General features: G+C 37.5%; 1 protein-coding gene across 1 annotated transcript; it reads right to left on the bottom strand.

Annotated features, from left to right (window-relative positions):
• Positions 1 to 4,007: 4,007 nt before the first annotated feature.
• Positions 4,008 to 11,251, bottom strand: Rad51ap2 (RAD51 associated protein 2). The gene is made up of 4 exons (XM_060373763.1): positions 8,164 to 11,251; positions 7,701 to 7,784; positions 6,523 to 6,606; positions 4,008 to 4,254 (listed from the first exon to the last, which is right to left on the bottom strand). Exons 1-4 carry the CDS (start codon positions 11,249 to 11,251, stop codon positions 4,136 to 4,138), a joined length of 3,375 nt encoding a protein of 1,124 aa, XP_060229746.1. The 3' UTR covers positions 4,008 to 4,135.
• Positions 11,252 to 23,821: the final 12,570 nt, after the last annotated feature.

The following is a 23,821-nucleotide window of genomic DNA, read 5'->3' as shown; positions in this document are numbered from 1 at the left end:
TATTTTAAGTGCAATGTTCCTAAAACACTCTATGTGCTTTATAATAATATTACCATTCATAGAAATATGTAGTGGCAAGAAGCTTTTAACCATTTACATTAGCCAATGTAAAGGGAGCATTTGATCAAGTTCTCTGGAAGGGACAAAGTGAGCTGTCGTGCTACCTTAACAGGCATTCCAGAAAAGGAAGGCAAGTAAAAAAGGCCTGAGAAAATGTCTACCATTTCAAGAAAGGCCGGTGTGTCATCAGTAGAACAAACAAGGGAACAATAGTAAGGAGGCATTTAGAAATGTGACAGTTCTTAGACAGCAAAAAAATTTGGCTCTTAATCAAAATAAGATAAGGACTTGAGAAGATTATGTTGTGTTGTGCTGAGCAGTAACATGCTATGACATATATTGCAAAGATTATTTCTAGAGTCTGTGTTCAGAAAAGATGAAAGCAAGAACTGAAGCAAGCAAGCAGCTCAATAATTAGGACCTCAATTCTATTGCAGTTAGTTGAGCAAGGGAAGCCAAAGTGGTAAGTGTGTTAGGGGTTAGAGAGGTAGGGAGATGACTCCAAGGTTTCTGCCCTGAGCGACTTAACAGAACTCCTCTTAATAAAATAACAAGTATATGAAGGCGGTGGGGGACTTTTAGAGAAAACAGCAGAAGCTTCTCCTGAACTATGACATGTTTGAGGTGTCTGTTAGCAGTCACAGTCCAGTGAAGGAAATCACAGAGCCTGAAGTTCAGGGATCAATACTACTCCATTTAAATTGTTCCCCAAATTACAGAGAGCCAATAGCAGGGAGCATGGGCTCTGAGTTTCTTTTTATTCCCTGAGGCTCAGCAAGTGAAAAAGTTCAGTGAGTATTTCTTCCAAATACTCCCCTACATCACATGCTGTGCCTTGAAAAAGAAGTAGAGTCTATCAAGCAAAGATAGCTTCAAATGACCGTGTTTCCCAACACACTGGGTAGAATATGATTTTGTGTCTGCCATATATAGTTACATATATTATATGTAATTACATGTATATTATGTATATATTTCCCCTAGTCCAAAAAGGCATTTTTATTAGTGCAAACTATGCCTTGAAGTATATATCGATGTCAATGAAAATATATAATATCTGCATAATTAGAGAAAATTTTCAGGAGATAGGCACAGTGGCACACACTGTAATTCCAACATTTGAGAGGCAAAAGTATTGGTGCACATTTGAAGCCAGCCTGGGCTACACAGTTAAATCCTGTCGTGAACACTGAAGGGGGAGAAAAAGAAGAGGCATGGTGGAAAAGAGAGAGAACCAGAGAAGGAAGACTGGAAAAGAAAGAAGCCAACTATTCTAAATGCACATTATTGAGTAGTTACTATGTAACAACATATATTTATGGTTAAGCACTCACTTTGTATTCATGTTGTTCCAGGCCCACAAGAAGCATTAGCAGGCTCAATCCTTACAATTATCCAATAGGTTATTATTATCCCTTTTTAGATAGGAGTTTTGCCCAAGGTCACAGAGCTTTTACAAATGCTTAGGGTAGAGGTCAATTGTTGTCTCCAGAGAAATAACTGAATAGTAATACATATGCTAATTTAGCTAGATTTAACTATCCTACAATGTATATGCAGTGTATATAAAGATCATTCCACACTACCTAAAAATACAAACACATAAACTGTCAACATGAAATGTAATCTTTAACAAAAGAAAAAGAATGTTAAATGACATAGCTATTATATGACATGAGTAGAATTTCATGCACTTACACAATAGGAATATTTACTGGGAGCAGGTATAGTTTAAAAAACTTGTGATATATTTCTGGGGAAATAAATAATCCTGCCTTCAAAATGTTTGCATTCTGCTGCTGAAGAGATCACTTACCAGTTAAGAGCACTTAGTGTCTCCTGTCCCCTCTGGGTCCTTTTATATCTCCCTTCTTCCATAAGACTTCCTGCGCTCTGACACAACGAGATCAACAAAGCCAAACAAGGAGCAGGGCCCCACTGAGGACTGAAGAGACTGATGCATCAACCAAAGACATAGAGAGGACCTAGACCCCCTGCTCAGCTGTAGCCCATAGACAGCTCAGTTTCCATGTGGGTTTCCTAGTAAGGGTAAAAGAGACTGTCTATGACATGAACTCAGCTGCCTGCTCCTTGACCTCTTCTCCATGGTGGGGCAACCTATCCAGCCCACAGAGGAAGAAGATCCAGGGAGTCCTGATGGGACCTGATAGACCCTACTCAGACAGTAGGGGAGGAGGACTTCCCCTATCAGTGGACTAGGGAAGGATAGGGGAGGAAAAGGGAAGGAGGGTGGGACCAGAAGGAGATGAGGAGGGGGCTACAACTAGAATACAAAGCAAATTAATTGTAAAAAATATATAATAATAGTAATGAAAAATAAAAATGCAAATATTGAAGAAAAAGAAAAATGAACACTGAGTGTTCTTCCACAGGACCCAAGCACCACGGGACGGCTCACAACTTCCTGTAACTCTAGTTCCAGGAGATCTGATGCCTGCTTCCAGTCTTCAAAGGAACCACCTGCACGTGGTGCACAGACAGACATTCAGGCAAAACATTCAGACACAAAAAAATAATAATAATTTAAAAAAGCAAAAAAATCTTGTACTTTAGCAAGGCCTAACTAAAGGCGTTACCTGGTAGGTTCTCCAACAGAGAGTGGATGAAGTGATTACAGCACAATGCTAGAGTTGGAAAGTGTTTGCTGGAGGATGGAACTTAATAAAACCAAAATTGAGATTGAATTTGGTGACTCTAAAAACATTTGTTTCTGACGATCATTTAATCCAGCCACAATTATATTGTGAATTGATGCATTTAGGCTTACTCGTGGATGTAACTGTGAAATACACAAAGGTAACCTTGGCCTTATTTACTGCTCTTAGTGTTTTTTCCTTAATTTTGTTTTTTACGTGACTTAGTCACTATTCTGTGGCTAAGAAGAGACACTATGACCATAGAAACTCTTATAAAGAAAAACATTTAACTGGAGCTGGCTTAAAGTTTCAGAGGTTTAGTCCATTACTGTCATGATGAGAAGCATGTTGTGACTCAGGCAGACATTGTGCTAGAGATGTAGCTGAGAGTTCTATATCAGGATTGCAAGCAACAGGGAAAGAGTGCAAGAAAATGGGCATGGCTTAAGCATTTCAAACTCTAAAGCCTACCTCCAGTGACATATTTCCTTCAATAAGGCCACACCTACTCCAATAGTCCCTGTGATATAGCAACACTCCCTCGTGACCAAGCATTCAACTCAATGTACTTATTAGGTGCCATTACTATTTAAATCGCCACACTATGTCAATATTATTTATTTGTCTAGTACTTTTAACTATGCTTTGTTCTTTTGATAGTTACTTTAAAATATGTATATGTATATTGTATATTTCTCTACAAATATCAAGCACAGGACGGAAGCTACAGAACAGAACAGGACAGCACTCTGGAGGCAAGATAGTCAATAGTACAAGGTTATTACTATAAAGCTTCATAGTGAGTTTGAAACCAGCCTGAGATACAAGATATCCTGTGTGAATAGAGAAGACAGGAAGGAAGGAAGGAAGGAAGGAAGGAAGGAAGGAAGGAAGGAAGGAAGGAAGGAAGGAAGGAAGGAAGGGAAAGAGGAAAAAAGGGAGAGAGGGAGAGAGGGATGGATGGAGGGAGGGAGGGAGGGAGGGAATAAAGAAAGGAACGAAGGCTCTATAAGGAAAGATATTATATGCATACCAAAATGTAGAAAGTAGGTTAGAACAGAGGTATGTTAATTTTTATAAACCATATATCCTTTCAGAACTTTGATATCAAAGTTTATAGATTTTTCTCTACAAAGGGATTACATGCATATGTCATGAAAACTAAGAAGCTGAAGTGGTTTATAAGATCATGAAAATACGCTAATATATATATTAACCATGACATGAAATATCAGTGAAAAGTTTTCTTTTAATGATAATAAAAGAATTAATACACAAAAGAACCTCTCTATACTTTATAAAGAAAGCACAAAATCTCCACACTGAAGAAAAACACTTATACAAAGCAAAAAATAAAACATTCCTAGACGTGCTGAATGTTAAAGTCCCAAAGCTTCTTGTAAGTCCTTACAACTCATTCATTTCAGATAAGGATGAAGTTGTTTCGGCCTAGCTCTTCTTGACAAGCCAACCCTAATCGGACGACTGCATGTCTTAAGAGGCTGTATTCTGGAAATGCCATGTGATAAATGACTGCCTGCAAAATGGACAATATAATTTACAGAAAGATGCAAAAATTACCAATAGGCTTAAAAGTCTTTATTTGTAATTATGACAGTAGCCACATTTGTAAAAGATTGACACAACAATCATTTTAAATGCATTATTGTACTTAATCCTACTGTATCCAGTTCTAAAATATGGTAAGGTAAATACAGGAAAAGTAAGAAACCTTTTCTATGTATATAACACCTACATAAGATCAGTATTCACGTCAGGAAATCTGACACAAGAACAATAAAACCAAAAACTAATTAAGGTTTAAGCTAACTTGATACTGTGCTTTATGCATTTTACTTTTAAATTAGAAGATAATCAATTCTGCTATGTTGTTAATGGTTATATTTGGTTTCTAATAGAGATTATTGTTTAATAGAATACAAGTATAATTACAACTATAGATTACTCTGAATTTTAGGTTTTTTTAACATCATACTTCATTGCTTTCCAAGAAATTCAAATGTTTCAAAGAGCTGTATTTCTCTTTGGTCAGCTAGCTTAGACACATAGATATGTTGCATTACCGTTGAGAGGTTTTTTCCACATAACCTATGTAGTACACTTGTAAAACCCATAAATTGAGCTTTAGTTAATTAAAGCTTTAATACTACATTATACTAAAAACGCTGCCATCAAACCATTTGTAAGTCTAACAAAAGCTGAACAGCATGACTTCGAAGTTGAGCAAATCACTTACATCTATGTAAACACTGATGAATCAGATACCAAATTTAAATGACATATAAATAAGGTAAAAAAAACAAGGTAACTTTACAAAAAGCCATAAATCCTTGATTTAATATTAAAATCTTAAATTTAATGATAAACAATAGTTCATCATTACGAGGTTTTTAGAAAGCTTTTAAACATAAAGTGGTGCCCAAGTCAGACAAAATTATTGGGCCATAGTAGTTTTGGTTACAAACTAGACAGCTTAAGAAATTTTTTTATAAAACAAACTTCATTAAAAGATTACCTCAGAACAAAGCCAAAATTAATCATCTATTTGAGTTCTTTCTCAAACTATGCCTTTTCTCTTTTATATTTTTATATAAGAGTGACTTGTGGTAATTTCACCATGGATGAGAAATTGCTACACTAATTTCCATCGATAGTAGATCTTTGTAAAATAATGACCTCTGTCATTAAGCTATGGTTTTGAGAATATATTCCTTTGTAAAATAAGACATGGTTGTTTTCTTATTGTTATATGTTTGACTACTTTATTTTTCACATCTTTAACAAATCTAAGCATCCTAGCATACTTTGCAAAATTTCTCTTAAGGTCAGTATTTAAAAATATGACATGATTATCTGGTCATGGTAGCAAGTGCTTTTAATCCCAGCACTCAGGAGGCAGAGGCAAGTGAATGTCTGATTTCAAGGCCAGACTGGTCTACAAAATGAGTTCCAGGACAGCCAGAGCTACTCAGGGTGTGGTCAACCAGCTAGGAACATCTGTATCTGTGTCTGCTAGGAGATTGTTAAATAGGCAGTCTTAGAGTTTGACTACACTGAAACAGAATTCTTTAACAAGATCTTCAGGAGATTCACGAGCACATTAAAGTCAAATCAACATTGGCCTAAAGGCCATAAAAAATACCTGGTGAACTGGCAACTACCACATAACACCCAACAATGTGGATGTTTGTTCCCTCACCTCCTTCTATTCTACATCATAATGGGTTCCTAAATTCAGTTGTTCCCTGTCTTTCTAGAAAGAAGCAGATTCCATCCTGTCCGGCCTAACTTTATTATTATTATTAATATTATTACTATTATTTATTACAATTTATTCACTTTGTATCCCAGCTATATGCTCTCCTCATCTCTTCCCGGTCTCATCCTCCCTATCTCTTCGAAGCCTTGCTATCCACTAATAGTGGATCCCTTAGTCCACTGATAGGGGAGGTCTTCCTCCTCCAGTATCTGACCCTAGTCTATCAGGTCCCTTCAGAACTGTCTGGATCCTCTTTGTCTGTGGCTTAGTAAGACCACCCCGCAAGGGGGAAGAGATCAAAGAGCAAGTAACCTAGTTCATGCCAGAGACTGGCCTGCTCCCCTTACTAGGGAATCCCCATGGAGACTGAGCTGCCTATGGGCTACATCTGAGCAGGAGGTCTAGGTCCTCTATGTGCATGGTCCTAAGTTGATTCATAAGTCTCTGCAGGTGCTCCAGGGCCCAAAATGTGTGTGTGTGTGTGTGTGTGTGTGTGTCTATCTGTGACATATATATATATCTTACCTTTTTTCAATATATAACTATGCTTTTCTTTTTTACATTCATCCGGAGAAAAAGCAGGACTTTTAGGTAAAGGTTTCTTATAATCTGAAAATAAAGACATCTTCACATATGAACTTAAAAATAAAATGAGTGGTCTTATCCTTCCATTTTCTTTCAGTATCTAAATCTTGATTGTACATACTACTTTCATAATATTTTTCATTATATCCACGATTATTCTGAATATATAGAGGATCAGACTTCACATGGGTAGCACTAGGTAAGCACAACTTTCCACACATATATATCTGTGTGTGTGAGAGAGAGAGAAGAGAGAGCAATGGTGGCTCACTAAAGACATTTGAGTAAATATATTTTATTTTCAATGTAGTCTTCTTAAATTTAATATTGTTACATAAATGTATAACAAGACTATAAAGTCACCTTGTTCTCTAATTTCAATTCTAATGTTATCTAGACCCATTTGTACAAGTTAGACTATATATTTGATTTTGCTTTATTCATATAACAAAAAAAAATTCTTAGTTAAGGATTATTGACAATTGTTTAATTTTTCTTTGGTTGTTTTATTTAATAGCAGTTAACAATGAAAGTATAATAATCATAGTCAAAACCATGTTGACACCTAAATAATAATAATAATAAATAACTGCTAGAGTACTTAGGCCTTGTTTCTGGCCTCAAACCTGTACAAGATTCTCCTGTCAAAACCTCTCTAGTGCTGGGATTAAAGTGTGAGCCACCACACCCCAGAGCAGTATGAGTAAATTGTTCAGATTTGTAAAGACCCACATAAGGAGATACATTGCATAAAGGTAAAAAATATTGAGCACATGGGAGTGACATTTCTAGAATGGGAATCCACCTGGGATTCTCTTTTGTTTGGTATTTTGCCAACTAATAGTGCATAAGCGATGAATCGCACATTTATAACATATGTCTTATCACTTAGATTATTGTCATGCATTACTACATACATTGAGCATACTTTGCAAAGGGCACCTTCCAGTATTATTCTATTTATCAGCCAGTTTCTACCTATTGGAATTAGTAACATTGGTATTTTCAAACCATAAAATTTTATATTTATTTTCTACCAACCGAAGTATTTTCATCATGCCAAAACAATATGACAGCCATCTTAAAACTTAACAGATCCAGAAAATAACAGATCTTACCTCCCTTCAATAAATAACTATGCTTTTCTTTTTTACATTCAACTGGAGAAAAAGCATGACTTTCAGGTAAAGGTTTCTTATAATCTGAAAATAAACATTAACATATTATAGCCCAAACTATCTTTAACATTGCTCCATTGACTAGCTGGTTAAAGTCCTCTCTAGAGAAATTAACTTTTGTCTACAAATATTAACAATATTGACAAACCATGATTTATACATACTACCTTCTATTGGCTCCTAATATTTAGCAAAATTATATAAGACTCCAAAGCTTTTTTAAATTTAAATTATTTTGTTCAACTTCAGTTTATTATCTAACATTTTAATAGATCTTTGGGGAAAATAGTATACATTAATGAACACTCTTCTATTTTATTTGTTATATATATATGTATTTTTCCACATATGGGAAAAACTAACTTTTTATCATAAGTAAGAAATTTTAAAATAAATGGCATACCTTCCTCAGTAGAATGGAGTGATTCTTCCTTTGATCTTGGGCAACAATACTCGTTGAGAACTGCCTGTCCTTCAAGAGTAGGTATTGCTTTCCAATTAAATAAACCTTCGTGCCTTTTATGTTTATTGGAGCCTGCTTTCACATCACAGGGGAAAGGTGTATCTCTCTTGTTGATTTCAGCCATTTCTAGATTTTTTCCTATCTCCATTCTTGCCACTTTAACATCATTACTTTCTACAAAGTAATTTTCTTTCCTATTGTTTGTTTCCACAGTACTTGGGATTTCATTTTCCTTACTAATTTCATGAAACATACGAAGTTCTTCAAGTACTAAATCAAATTTACTCTTCATCTCAAAATCTTTTGCTATTGGCAGAGTTTCTGTTGATAAACATTTAACAGTTAAGCCTTGAAAACATTCATTGTTCTCTTCATTTGAATCCCTTTCAAGTTGATGATTAGCATAAAATGTAGAGTCATTCTTTGGATAAAAATGCTTTGAATTAGCTAGCTCAATTTCTTGCAAAATACCTCCATCCTCTTTTTTGTTGGTTCCATTATTTTGATTAACAGATTTAGTTTCTTCCATAGTTACACTTCTACTCACAAGTGAAGCTGACAACACTGAAGACATTCTGTCCATTGGGAGAAAACTATCCTCTTCCTCCTCTATGTCAACAGCTTTAGGAGCTTGGCAACTACTTGCACTTTTTGTGACCTTCACGTCTTTCTTCAAAATAAAATCATATATTTTCTCTTCTTTTTCACCTAACAAATTCTCTGAGCTTAACTTCTGAGTTATCTCCATAGCATTCATCTGGTTATTGTATGTAGTATTTTGGCTTAGCAATGTGCCCAGTTGCCTAACATTAAAGACATCTTCACATTTAAACTTAAAAATGAAATGAGTGGTCTTATCCTTCCATTTTCTTTCAGTATCTAAATCTTGATTGTACATACTACTTTCATAATATTTTTCATTATGTCCACAATTATCCTGAATATATAGAGGATCAGACTTCACATGGGTAGCACTACAGTAAGCACAACTTTCCACATTTAGAAGTTGTTCGGGATAACTTGTATTTTTGTAACTCAGTTCTTTTGTCAAAGAAAGTCCTTTCATGTTATCAAAATCCATTAAAAGAGGAAAATCTTCATATGGTTTGTATATTGGAAAACTTTGAGTTGTTATAGTAAGAGAACTGATGTTTTGTTTCTTAACCTTTTCAAAAACATGTTCCAATTTAAATAGCTTTCTTTTCTTTGCAATAGATTTTGTATTACTTTCTAATGGTCTTGAAGAAATTAATATCGCTGTTAGATAGACATATATATGACTTTCCTTTATAAGAGTTTTCAAATAATTCAAATGCACTATACATTTGAAAATACATCTCTCTTCTGGATCCCAGTCATCTCCATTTCTTATGAAAGAATCAAAATTATTGGGCAAAGAAACTATATTGGTTTTCAGCATAATATTTAAGACTTCCAAAATACTATTTTGTAAATGTTTGCCCAAAAAGTCACTCTTTTGAATATCAGTCTGCTTTTCACATGTCAACATTTTATACCAGGTTAAACTACTTTTTTCTTTATTTCCTGAAATGTATTTTTGTATAGTATAGTATCTCAGCTGTAGCATATTGTCATTTCTGCCTTTACCATTAACCCAAACAACATTTATTAAACTGGGGGGAGTACCCAGAGTTCCTATCATCAGAGTCTTTAACTGTTGTTCATGCACATTCCTGACTTCCACATTGTGATACTCTCCCTTGTGTAAAAGACCTGTCTCTAGTAACTGTACCAAATTTTCTCCAAGGTTATTTATATTTTCACAAATAATCTTAAAATTTTTCATCTTCCAACAATTTTGTTTCTTTCTTTTCAAATTAGATCTGTTATAGCCCCAGCTTTGAGATTCTTCTTGTCTGGTAGGTATGTAACAGTCTAGATTCCTTTCTGTTCCCTTCCAGTTTGCATCTTCCAGTGTTAGAGTAGAGCTTTTCTTAGAGTCTTTTACATCACACTCAATACTACTGTGGCGATAGTAGTTTAAATTGATCAAGTCTATTTTCCCATCAACAGTGAGTGACTGGTGGTTACTTTCATAGTCAGAAAAATCATTTTCTACAAATACATTTTTTTTATCATCCTGTAACTTTTGTTTCTTAGCATCAGGTCTATTTTGAGAGCAGAAAATGTTTGTGAAATCCCTAACATATGCCACAATTTTGTCATTCTTTTTCTTTGCTCTTTCCTTTAAATAGACAAAGGACATGTTGCTATTTAAATCCCTTGGAAACACAGGGAAAATTATTGTGATGTTGTCTCCAAAATAGCTGTGATTGGCGCTTTTCAAGCAGGCCTGGTTTTGAAATTTTGGTATTTTTAGTGAAGATGATGAAACGTTATTTTCTTTTTTCTCTGAGGTTCTAGCACTGTCAACTTTACATCTGTCTCTAATTTCATGTAATGTTGACTTCGTTTCCTCAGAAAATGTTACATATAGAAATGGGGTTCCTGGCTGTCTCACAGAATTCTTTTCTTTGAGAATGGTTGCTTTCTCTCGGACAGGAAGTTCTTCAGGCTCCTGTTTGACTCCTTGGACATCGGGCCTAGAGGTGTTGGGTGGAGCTTGACTGACTCCTGCTTGGTAACCATGCCACACACCCAGAGCCTCCCTGTCCTGCAGCCCAACTTCACAAAACCTTCCTGGAGCCCTCGAACAACCTGCTCTTCCAGAGATTCCAGACTGCCAGCAGCTCTGCGTCTGGAACGTTCCGTGCTGCCCTCCCGGGCCACACCGCTGCCCCCCACTGCCTGAGCCACCCAGGCTCTTTGGAATGAGGAACGCTGTGAAGGGTCTGAGCGACCACTCCCAGGCCTTCTCTACCTCAGACAAGCGAGGCACCACAAGCAGCGGCCATCCCGGCGGCCACCCTGCCTCAGAGACGCCGTCAGGCTCCTTCAGACGAGGCCGCTTGCTGCTGGGTGACGCCGCAGCGGGGTCCTCGGGAGGCGCTTCTGAGAAGACAGGCCAGGCGGGCTTCGCAGGCCAGGCGGGGCGCGACAGGGACATGACCGCCGGCCGCGAGCCTCTGCCGGAGCTTCCCGCCACACACCAGCCTTTTAAAGGGCGCCCGCCGGCTCCGCCACGCCCCCTGCATCCGCCCTGGCCACGCCTCCTCCATGCCACGCCCCTCCACGCCAAATTTAGACAGTCTGCCCTGGTCTAGCCCCGCCCCGCCCCATCCCGGACACACACCCTCGAGGCCCCACCCCCGCCTGTGTCCGTCAAAGGCCAGAGCGCTCCCCGGAACCTTACACCTATTTTTTTGCGCCCTTTTAAAGACAGCAACAGTAGTTGTTCTACGTGTTTTTCGCTTTTCCTCGGGTACTGAGGGAGGAAATCGGAATCTATCTATGGTTTAACTTTTCTGAGAGCAGTTTTTTTTGTTTTTTTTTTTTTTTTTTTAAGTTCGAAAATCGGTGTTTTCCCGTGAAGTGATTTCTCCTCAGTTTTTTCAGCTGGATTGTCCCCTAACATCCAGCCGCTGTATCAGCGCCAGACCAAATCTCCTATTTCATTAAAATAAAGATGTTTGTAATTGTCTGACTGTTTGGGGGAAAGGGGACAGAGCTTAATACCTAGAAAAATCTTTTTTTCAGTTAAGACTAAAAGCGTAATTATTTTTTCACAGGTGTTGTACAGTTTGCTTCTCAAATGTTGTGGATAATTTTACTTGAAAATAAAAGGTGCATGTTTAGGGGCTCGGCAGTTAAGAGCACTGGCTGCTCTTCCAGAGGACCCAGGTTCAGTTCCCAGCACCCACCTGGCAGCTCACAACTGCCTGTAACTCCAGCTCTAGGGGATCTGACACACCCACACAGATATTTATGCAGTCAAAACAACAATGCACTTAAAATTAATTACTTAATTAATTAAAATATTTTTAAATGAAAATTATGTGCTTGAACTTCAGTTAGTGTAATTACAATAACTAGTAGTGGCTCATATTTAATAATGAACTTTTAATGCTATTTCATTTTTCTCTCTGCATTAAGAAACTTTTCTTTATGATTTCTAGTCAGTGCCAATTTTTGTAAATCCTGAAATCATGAAGAAGAAAATGATCTTCTAAATGTTTATTGCGTACCTGTTTATTAACAAACATGTAATTACTGTAAGGTAAGCATAAACTTCAGTCCTCTTGGTGGTTGTTTCAATGTTACTATGCTATATTTTCCTTTAAAAAAGGTATAAGCACTATGTAATGTACCCCGAGAAACTGATTTCAGAACTCTTGGGGAACTCTATGGAAATCTGTAATTAGTTCAGTGCTTTCAGCAATAAGATATGCATCTTCTTCAAGTCTTATAAATGCTTGTAGACAGTCATTCTCATTCTTTATGTCTAACGTTAACGTATAAATTATTTCAGAGACGTGTTTATTTAAACTTGGGAAACAATCTTAAACAGAAGCACCTCATCAGTATGCTAGGAAAGAGGCAGTGGTTCAAATTACAGTGTGTTCTCAGTGTGTGGTTTCTGTATGTCTTATGTTGCCTTTTTATCCCAGATTTCCAAGACTCTGAACCCCAGCCTCACGCAGTCTGTTCTGTTGCTTCTAATCGGCCCACGGTGTGGCTTGCACAGGTAATGTAGGCTGAATGGGTGAACAATCACCCTACTAGGATCAAGATTTTTTTTTAATCTATATATGTCATTTTTGTGATTTCTAGGTTGAGCTTGGTGTATTATATTTTTCTTCATCTTCCTAGTTTTCACAAGAACACACACTCTTTTCCAAGCCCTCCATCGCATCATTATTTAACAACTCTACATTTTAAAAGGACTAGAAGTGAAAATATAAATGTGGTAAAGTTTAATTCAGTAAATTGGGAACTACATCCAAGGCATTATTAAATGTATATAAATCTGTAATACTTTCTTCCCACCTCTCTCCATATATATAGATACATAAATGTGTACACATATATCTATATATAAATATAGCCTGCAGAAATATACAATACAGCAATCAAGATAAATTTTCTTGTATTTGCATATTTTAGATTACAGTAACGACCACTTCCATTTATAAATAATGCCTATTAATGTTTATATTTTCCCTTTAAGTTTTTAATGCTACCTCAAAAGGAAACAAGATGTAAGAAGTACAGAAGGTTGTATCTTCACCTCAGAGCTGAGGCTTGTTTGAGAGCTCGTCTGAGATGTCACCCCTCTCTGTATAACTGTACCTGCTTGTCCTCTGAAAGTGCCTGTCTCTTTTAATAACAGTAAACTGAAGTTTCAGGGCAGCACCTGTCTACTTCCTTTCAGACAGATGTCTTATTGCAGCTCAGATCTGAACTGAACAAGTGAAATAATGACTGAGTTCATGAGATAATCCCCACAAAGGAGCTTTGCCACTGGCGTCTGTCGGAACCATTCAGAGGTCCTTCCATATGTTGTGATGCCAATGTTTAATGTCAATGCCCTCACCTTGACTCGCCACATCTACAATGAAGACTTGTGTTATCTTCTTCTACTCCATATTGTTGTTGCTGTTTGTTTGTTTGTTTTTTTAACTACTTTCCTCCAAATGCTTGTTTTGCTGTTGTCATGCTATTCCATGGGTGTTCTCAATGCCCTTCTCTTTCTCCACCAGCAAAACCTCTACCACCATTACATTTTCTGTAAGACCAAAGATACAGGGAAACATCTCTGCTTCATCCCAGCTGTACTCAATCTCTGGGCAGGGGACCTGCATCCTCAGCGCTCTTTTGACAGTAAATGGAACACTCAGGATGGGAAGCTAAATAAAGTGTGAAACTGTGCACATCTTCACATATAGTAGCCTTTCAACAGAGCAGTAGTGATGCATCATATGTCATTTAAAGTGAAAGAATGTACCTGTAAATGGCTTAAGTTAGAGACAATCTCCTCTTCCATTTTTAGTGCAGTCTTGATTGGCTCTCCACTCTCTAAACTAGAAACATTAGAAAATCTTAGTGTTACTCTCTTCTGCCTTTTTACTGTCAATTCCCAGCACCCAAAATCTTGACACTACACAAAATATGACCCTTAAATTAAGCCCATGATTTACTCACACTATTTCATCTTTATTTCAGTTCATCATCATCCCTTTATAAGCCACCATAATGAGCTACTCTTTATTTTTTTAGTTTCTCCTCAATTACTTAATACTACTACAAGTATTTTCTTACTAAAATGTGAATTATTTTGTTATTTCTTTGCTCTAGAACTTCATTAGACATTTGGATGCTTTGAAATAATAAACAAATCCCAATTTGTCTTACATAGAGTTTATCCATTGTTTAGCTCTGTCCTATTTAGAGTTTGTGCTTTGTTGTTTTCTGTTGTTTTGTTTTGTTGTCAACTTGACACAAACCTAGGTATATCTGGTAAGACGGACTCCCAATTGAGGAATGGCCTACATCAGATGGGTCTTTAGGAAGCCAATTTCATGATGATTAATGTAGGAGGGCTCAGATCACTGTGAGTGATAGGCCTAGGTTGCATAAGAAAATAAACTGAGGAAGCTAGGAGGAGCAAGCCAATATGGCCTCTGCTTCAGTTCCTGTCTCCAGGTTCCTGCCTTGGCTTCCCCTGATGATAGACTATAACCTACAAGCCAAATGAACCCTTTCTTTCCCAAGTTGTTTTTGGTCCTAATGTTTTATCTCAGCAATAGAAAACTGATTAAAACAAACACTGTGATTGTTGAATAAGAATGGCCCCATAAGACCACATATTCCAAGCTTAGGCATCAGGATGTGGCACTACTTAAGGGGGATTAGGAGGTGGTCTTGTTGGAATAAGTGTGTCAATCAGGTAAGCTTTGGGGTTTCAGAACCCAGTGGTTCTCTCTCTCTCTTCCTGCTGCTTGCAGATCTGGATGTAGGACTCTCAGCTACTTCTGTAGCACCATTTGTGTCTGTGTGCTTCCATGATCCCCTCCACAATAACCATAAGCAAGCTTCAATTAAATACTTTCCTTTACAAGAGCTGCCGAGGTCATAGTATCTCTTCACAGCAATAAAACACTAAGACAAACTCCAAAATGGTTTTTACTTTCCATATATATATATATATATATATATATATATATATATATATATATAGAGAGAGAGAGAGAGAGAGAGAATTATATATAATATATATATATATTTCAGAGGTACCTGAAGGAACAGAACCATAGGAAAAAATATTTATTAAAAGAGTTCTGTCAGGTTGGCCTACAGAACATGTTCTGGGTCATCCAGTAATGGCAGATTCACGTAAGAGAGGCCAAAAATCTAGTAGTTGCTTGGTTCACAAGGCTGAATGTTTTAGAAATTCTAATCTGATGGTGAAAGCTTGGGAATTCTTGGAGAGCAGCTAATCTTCATATTGGAAGCTGAAGAAGCTTGTTCAAATGTTGTCAGAAGAATGTGGCAGAGGCAGGAACAGGGTAGATGAACTTGTCTTCAAGCGTGAAGGCAAACAGAAAATAAGCAGAGGCTTACTTCTTGCATGTTCTACCCACATTTAGGGTGGGTCTGCTTGTGTCAAAAAATCCCATCAAGGAAATTCCTCAAAGCAGTGCCATTTGCCTGCCTTTTAGTTGATTCCAGATCTACTCAAGAGTTGCCATAGCATATTACTTGTCTTCCTGTAGGAATGTATGTCTTATCATTCCTTGAATATATAAGGCAGAATTTCAGCCTTGGACAGGCCTAAAGTGGTGGATTTCATTTACTTCTCGACAGTGATTCTAAAATCTGCAACTGTCTTGCATCTTTACACACCCACAGTTCTGTTTGTTGCCCATCTTTTTCACCTTTAAATCTTATCTACTTTAGGTACCATGTATGCATAGCTAGTCACGAATAACCTTTCCCAGAGCCTAAAGTCTTAGAGAATCAATTGAGAATGTCCGACTAGTTACAACATCAATCTGATATTCTAATAAATTCCAGCATCAACTAAAAGATTATTTGCCCAACTACAGGCAACTGAGGAATGATGACAAACCCACTGAAAAACTCCCTAATTATTTATTCAATACCATGTGATTAGCTTTGAAATCTTGTACATGAAACACTGCCTGGACTCAGAAGGTTGTACTGTATGTATATACATACGTGTGTGTGTGAAGATAATAAAGGAGTGGAGACCAGGAGTTTGAGAGGGAATGGGAGGTGAACATGGATGTACTTAGAGAAAAGAAAGGGAAGAGAGGGAAATAATGTCATTATGTTTTAATGAAATGTTAATTAAAATATGAGAGAAAAAGAGAAAACAGTCAATGAAATAAAAGTAAGAGTTTAAATGTTATTAGAATTTTTGTAGTTGTGAAGAACATCTCTTTTAGGAAATAATTATGACCTCTTTTAGTTAACCAAGAGACTTCTCAAATTTTTGGCACAATGTCTATCACTTTTCTAATCATCCAAATTCATGCTTCCTCTTTTTGGCACAGCTTTGAGTTGTTTTCTGCTGAGACTAGTCACTGAAAACAACTGGCTGGTTGCATAATAAACATTTTAAGACACAATGAATATTTATGTAACTGCCTCTTACTTTGTATTTTTATGGAAGCATATACATCCACGTTAAATAGGAAATACATTTAACATGAAAACAATACGGAAGGTTTTAATTCAGTAAGCATAAGTAAGAGTTACATGAGTAAGAGCTAAAGTTACCCTAAGTTTGACTGTACAATTCACATTTTGGAGATATAAGAAAATGAATAATCCTTTCCGTTTCACATTTATTTGCTTATTGTATATGCCTCTGGTGTGCATAAACCACCACACATATGTGGAAGTCAGATGAAAACTTTCAGGTGCTCGTTCTCTCTTCCACCATGTAGAATCTGGGTTTCAGACTTGGGTTGTCAGGATTGGCAGGAAGCACGTTTACCTGCTGAGGCATCTTGCTCACCCTTATTAAGCCTTTTTAAGCCATGCATTCCTGTGGGATGAAATTACTGAGTAGAACTATACTGAGCCACCTCCCTATTCCTCCATTTGATACTTATTTATAAGCAGAGGGCCTACATACAAGAAAAAGTAGTCACATGCTTTCGGTTTGCTTGTAGTTATATGATTTAAGGGTGACAATAGGTTTAGATCAAGGAGGTCAATGAGCCAAAACAATGGTTTCAATTCCACTATCTAGGGTCCAGTGTAGGATCTATCAGTTATTAACCATTGAATAACACTCTCATCTGATCTGATGTTTTCATTTAGCTCTCCTTTGAGTTTTGTTTGTTTGTTTGTTTAGAATGGTTATTTTGTGCAAGAAGTGTATCTGCTGTTGAAGTAAACAGTACAACCTATAAGTAATATATAGAAAGATGGGGCAGTGAGAAAGGAAGGAAGGGAGGGAAAGAAGGATAGAGGAAAAGAGGAAGAGAGAAAGAGACTGAGGCTGGGGAAGATAGTTCAGTTGGCAATAAGCTTTCTGTACAAGCATGAGAATCTGAATTCAAATCTCCAGCAAGGACATAGATACCAAAATGTGGTGGCCAAAGCCAGTGATCCTAAATGTTGGGAGGTGAAGACAAGAGGACACCTGGTAGGGTTGCCAATTCACTGAGCTCCTAAGAGACTGTGTAGATAGATAGATAGATAGATAGATAGATAGATAGATAGATAGATAGATAGATAGATAGATAGATAGATAGATAGATAAAATTAGTGAGGAAGACACCTGATGCACTTGATCTACACACACACACACTACACAAAGGAATGCATTCTAATGGCAGCTGCGCATATAAAAAGGACAAGAAAGAATGCATGGTCTGGTAAACAACCTGTTCACTGTTTACAATTCACTGGAAAGCCCTTTGCCAATGCTATCTCCAGCCACTCTACCCTCCTGTCTCTGACACTTTGCAACACAACACTCTTTCAAATCTCATAATGTGTCTGGATTTCATTTGTTTTTTTTTTTCATTCAGAAGACATCACAGGGCATTCAAGTTACGCACACAGTACAGCTTTGGTGTGAGAGGTTCATGCTCTGAGGGCCTTTTCTTCCAGGACTTACAGTACTGGAGGGGACATGCACACATCAGTGAACGGGTGAGCGCCACAGTGAAGGGACATGCAGGCACTGAAGAAAGGAAGAAACTAGTCTGAAGACTTAGCAGAGTGCAGAAGCAATGGGTACCCAACATCTGATTTTTACAATATATATTCATTCACCCGTTCACTCATCCATTTCATTTTGCTAAGCTTACTGTTTCTTTATCTCTATACCAATCAAGTGCTCATCCATATCCTCATAGGTTTGCAGATATCCACAACAATACTCAGTTGTATACATTCTATCCCTTCTTCCACAATAAGCTCCTCGAGGCTTAGCACAGGTAACTTTACTCCCTCTGTACGTCCAGCACTTAGCCCAAAGCCTTCGTACAATAGGCAATATTTTTTAGCAGTTGGCTTAAATGTGCATCAAATGGGTAATACTTTAAATAAATAGGATTCGAATATAATAAAATTTGGGGGATGGCAAGAAGTCTTTACTTCAACCAGCATGTAGATTTTCACTGTGGCTTGTATAAAGGCACAAGAATGGGTGACATTCATATAAAGAATAAAATGGAAGACTACCAAAACTTTCACAAAGGCTTTAGAAGGCTAGAAGACCAGAGAAGAAAATGGAAAAAATGAAGCCTAGTACATGCACAGACGCCTGCACACACTCATTCGCACACAGGGATGCACACAGGCAGGCACACATACATGCAGACAGGCATGCACATGCACACACATGCAGGCACACACGGACATGCACACATGCTTGTACACACAGGCTCACACACATGCCCACACAGGAATGCTCACATATAACTGATTAAAGTGGAATGTAAGCATATTTCTTAGCTTTCAACTGCTTACATTGGTTGCCAAAAGATGATTTCTACGTCTATTGCCAACTGTAAAAACTGTTTTCCTGTCAAATAAGCCTAGAAATTTTCTCTGTCAAATCCAAGTTTCTTTTCTTCAATCAATTTAATTATAGAGAAATTAATTCAAACATTAAATCAAGTTCTGTTTAAGTAATTCTAAATATATTCCATTATACCTTGTACAACCAGTACTGCCTAAAAATGAAATATAATCACCTACTAGAAGATCTCAGATTCTTCCAACAGATGCTTATTATAATAGCAAATTGTGATCAATAAAAGGAATAACCTATATAAATTTTATGAACAAACTACACAAACAATTATAATTTGTTAAATAATAAAAAAACTAAAATAAGTTATCTTAAATTTTTTCTCTTTAAAGTCAGCATAAGGACAATTTTTAACACATTTTGGTAGTAGAATTATATCCTTTGTGTATACCAATTATAAAATGGAATAGTCTTGGTTTGTAAGAATGTTTATGATTTATTTTTATTTATTTGTGCATGTATGTATCTGAGTGTTCCTGTTTCAGTGACTGTGAATAAGGACCTTCAGAGACCAGAAGAGGGCATCAGATACCCTCCAACTGGAGTTACAGACAGTTGTGAGCCATCCTCTGGAAGAGCCTCAAGTGCCCCTAACCCCTGAGCCATCTCTCCAGGCCCAGGACAGTATTTTAAATTGTCTGAACTAGGGTAGGTATGTAGTTCAGTAGTAGAATGCTTGCCTGGCATGGGTGAAGGCTTGAGTTCAATCGTGGGTAATCTCATAAAAAGCCAGAATTTCCAGGGGTTTAAGTTAGCTGGATAATAAAACCATGCAAAAATAACTCACTGAGCATGAGAAATAAAGAAAAAGAATGATTTCATGGTCAGATAATTACAGAGGTCTATCTTGAACCAACATGATAGCAACTTAAATGCTCCAGGGAGTAACTCAACCCCCACAGCTTCTGCTTCATAACAAAGTTGATCATATTTTCACTTCTTTTTTTTTTAAAACGATTTATTTATTTTATTTATATGAGTGTTCTATCTGCATTTACACCTGCCAGAAGAGGGAATCAGTTCACATTATAGATGGTTGTGAGCCACCATGTGGTTGCTGGGAATTGAACTCATGACCTTTGGAAGAGCAGACAGTGCTCTTAACCACTGAGCCATCTCACCAGCCCCATTTTAAGTGTTTAGGTGGGAGTTAGTAGAGAAAGGAAAAGTCTTAGCTTGTTTTAACTGATTATGCCAATTATTGTGAATAAAGCTATTTGTTTCCAGGAAGTTTGTATGACAATAATAAAATGCAAAGATCTCAAAAAAAAAAAAACAAAGTTGAATATAAAGTCAAAAAGAATTCTACGTCCTCATTAATTTCATTGACTATTTTGTACATCATGACTCTGCTGAAAGGCAAGGGGGGTGGAATGTTGTTGCAGGAGAGACAAGGAAGACAAAGGATATAATTAAGACTTTGAAAAAATGAGCTAGAATATTGGCTATAGGAGTTAACAATAAATTATAATCCAAGTTTTTCTGTGGAAATCTGATAATCCATTGTCAATGTCCTCCTTTGAAATCCAAATCTAGAAGGGACTCTAAATACTACTGAGAAGATGTGGGATGTTCATTTTGCTGTGGAAATACTCTGTTGGAAGACTTTTGTCCTACTCAGCCTCATCTAAGGGTCCTGTTCTTCTTCTATTTAGACATAGGATGTCATGCCACCACTGACCATCACAGCATGCCATTTATTCTACTCTCAGTTTACCCCACAGAAGCTATCATCATATCCACCAGAGGGTGCTGTCCTCCTCTGAGGGAAGACAGTGTGTTACTGATCTGGAGAGACTCATCTTTAGTATCCTTCCACTCAGTTATACTATCGAATAAAATAAATCAGCAAGGGGCTAAGGAAATGGCTTAGTTGGTAAATGATTGCCCCACAAGCATGACAACCTGAACTCAGAACCTTGGCAGCTATGTGAAAAGTCAGGTATGGCAGTGTTTGCCATCAACAGCAGTGGGAGGGTGAAAACAGGCAGATCCCAGAAGCTCAGTGGCGAGTTCAGAGTCAGTCAGTGAGCTCTCAATTCAGTAAGAGATTCTGTCCAAATATATGAATAAATAAACAAGATGGAGTATCACTGAAGAAGACATTCAACATAGAACTCTAGCCTCTCCACAAACCTACACACATGTACAGATGTGTTCATAGGCACAAGGGCACTCACAGAAATGAACATGTCCATATACCACACACACACACACACACACAAATAGCATACAAATGATAGATAGATAGATAGATAGATAGATAGATAGATAGATAGATAGATAGATATAGATGATGGCTGGATGGATGGACAGATAGATGATTGATAGATGATAGAGATAGATGGATAGATAGATAGACAGAGAGACAGAGAGACAGATAGATACATAGATACATAGATAAATTTTCAGAAAATAGAGTACCAAATAAAGCACATCTCCACTATGGGAAAGACCAAACTGAAACATCCAGAGAAAGAAACAAGAAGCACAGTCCCCTGAGAGCACACAGTCTCATTACAGTGTCCAGATTCCCTGCATACCCCTGAACAAAGCTTTCTCCACTAAAATGACCCTTCACATTACATAGTGGGTGCTGGAAGTCTGCAGAACAAAAGCATGGTACAGTGACTGTGTTCCTCCCTCTACACTAAGGTGGCAAACTGTTCACATAGCTTTTAGAGCAAATAAATACAAGCAGGAATAATGTCGTTAGTGGCCCATTATCTTAGACCAATATGTTTATTACCTTAAATAACAGGAAAAGGAGCAATATGAGGGTCTATTTATAAACATTCAAATTGGACGCCTATAGACCAAGGAATAAATTTGAGCTTTTTGAAATCTTCCTTAATCCATTAGATTCCAATTGCTTGAGAGTGGATGCCCTCTCAAGTGTCAATTATTTCTCTTTCAAACAGAACAAGATGTGTGAAAATTTTCATGTTGCTCCCAGGTAGCAAGATGTTAGGAGATTATGGCTTTTAAAGTACACTTGTGAAAGACCCTGAAGGGTGTCTTGACAGATAATACGTCATTTTGGTAAACCTCAGATGTGAAGATGCTGCAACCCTAAAGCTAGTAGTTATAATTGAGTCTCTAACCTAGTAAGGCTAGTCAACTCACAATCCGTATTTGTGCTAATATGACTCGCATAGCCAAATTCCTTTTTCCAGATTTAGATGGTTCCTAGAGTTTCACTCTTCCCTTCTCTCTGCACTCCTCTTCCACCAACATGGATTCCCGCATCTTCAGCTCTTGACCTGCTTGAGGGTAACTGCCAGTTCTGTATTCCCGACACAGGCCTCTCGCCGGGGTCCCACGTCTGCTTGATGTCTATTGACTTCTCTGTGTGGAGGTAACACAGCCTTTCAGATGACAAACCCAACCAGGCCTGAAGCTCCTTCTCCTGTTTACTTACTTACTTGTTGTGTGCTTGTTGCTCAGTATCTGTATGTAAATGTGGCCATGCGTGTGCAAGTCAAAGGATGACCTCAGGTGCTCTCACTGTTTTTCCACTGCATACCTCAGGGCAGCTGCTGCAGGAGTTTCTGGGGACTCTCCTATCTCCTGTCTCCTTCCAGCAGGGGTTCTGAAATTTCAAATATTAACACTAGGTATCTGAGTTTTACGTAAGTTCTGAATTTGAACTCATTTTCTCACATTTGCCTGACAAACCTTTTTTTTAACCTTACTGGGCCACCTCCCAGTCTCTCTTTCCATTTAAAAATATGCTTCTTTTATTTTCAAAAATCAGTATCATGGTCTGGAAGGCCCAACACCAATGAAATGATTGCACTTGACTCTATCTTCTCCTTTTTATGTAACTGAGCATCAAATTACATGGCTTCTATCCTGGAAATATCAAATCAATACCATTTCCATGTCCTTTGAAATGTTTCTTTGATAAGCCCATAATCTGAAATGGTTGTAAAAACTTTTCTTACAATTCCCTTCACCTCCACCTAGACCCGTTTTATTGCCCTGGTGGTTTAAAAAAATAAATAAATAAAACAAAACTCAGAAGCACAATTTTGTCTTCTAATAAAATCATACACAGAAATTTTGTTTTGAAAGATACATATCTTAGTTATTTTTCTATTGCGATAAAAGAGACACCATGACCAAGGCCGTGACTGACAGAGAAGAGTTTATTGGAGACTTACAGTTCCAGAGCAGGAGTCCGTGACCATCATGGTGGAGAGTGTGGCAGCAGGCAGGCAGGCATGTCCCTGGAGCGGTAGCTGACAGCTTACCTCTGATCCACAAGCAGAAGGTAAAGAGAGAACTAGCTGGAAATGGCATAGGTTTGTGAAACCTCAAAGTCCATCTCCAGTGTTGCATCTCTCCCAACAAGGCCACACCTCTTAATCCTTCCCTAACAGTTCCACCAGCTGGGAAACAAACATTCAAATATAGGAGCCTATGGGGGCCATGTGCCACTCTCATTCAAACCACCACACCATATAAAACTAAATCTGTCAGTGTTTTGGTGATGTTTTGCTGCTTTTATTTTAATCTTGTTTCATTAAGATGCAAAATATAAAAAGCCAGACTGAGAGGGCAGTGTAAATGGTGTGATAGACTTCCTCGGAAGTTGTACTTTGAAGAATTTACCAGTGAAATATTTTTTTCTATATTTTAAGAAAACTACATAAA

The sequence above is a fragment of the Meriones unguiculatus genome, chromosome 1 (genome assembly GCF_030254825.1).
Source record: "Meriones unguiculatus strain TT.TT164.6M chromosome 1, Bangor_MerUng_6.1, whole genome shotgun sequence".
In the NCBI taxonomy this organism is placed as follows: Eukaryota; Metazoa; Chordata; class Mammalia; order Rodentia; family Muridae; genus Meriones; species Meriones unguiculatus.
The sequence above is the reverse complement of the archived record's forward strand: the minus strand, read 5'-3'. Positions and strand labels throughout refer to the sequence as shown.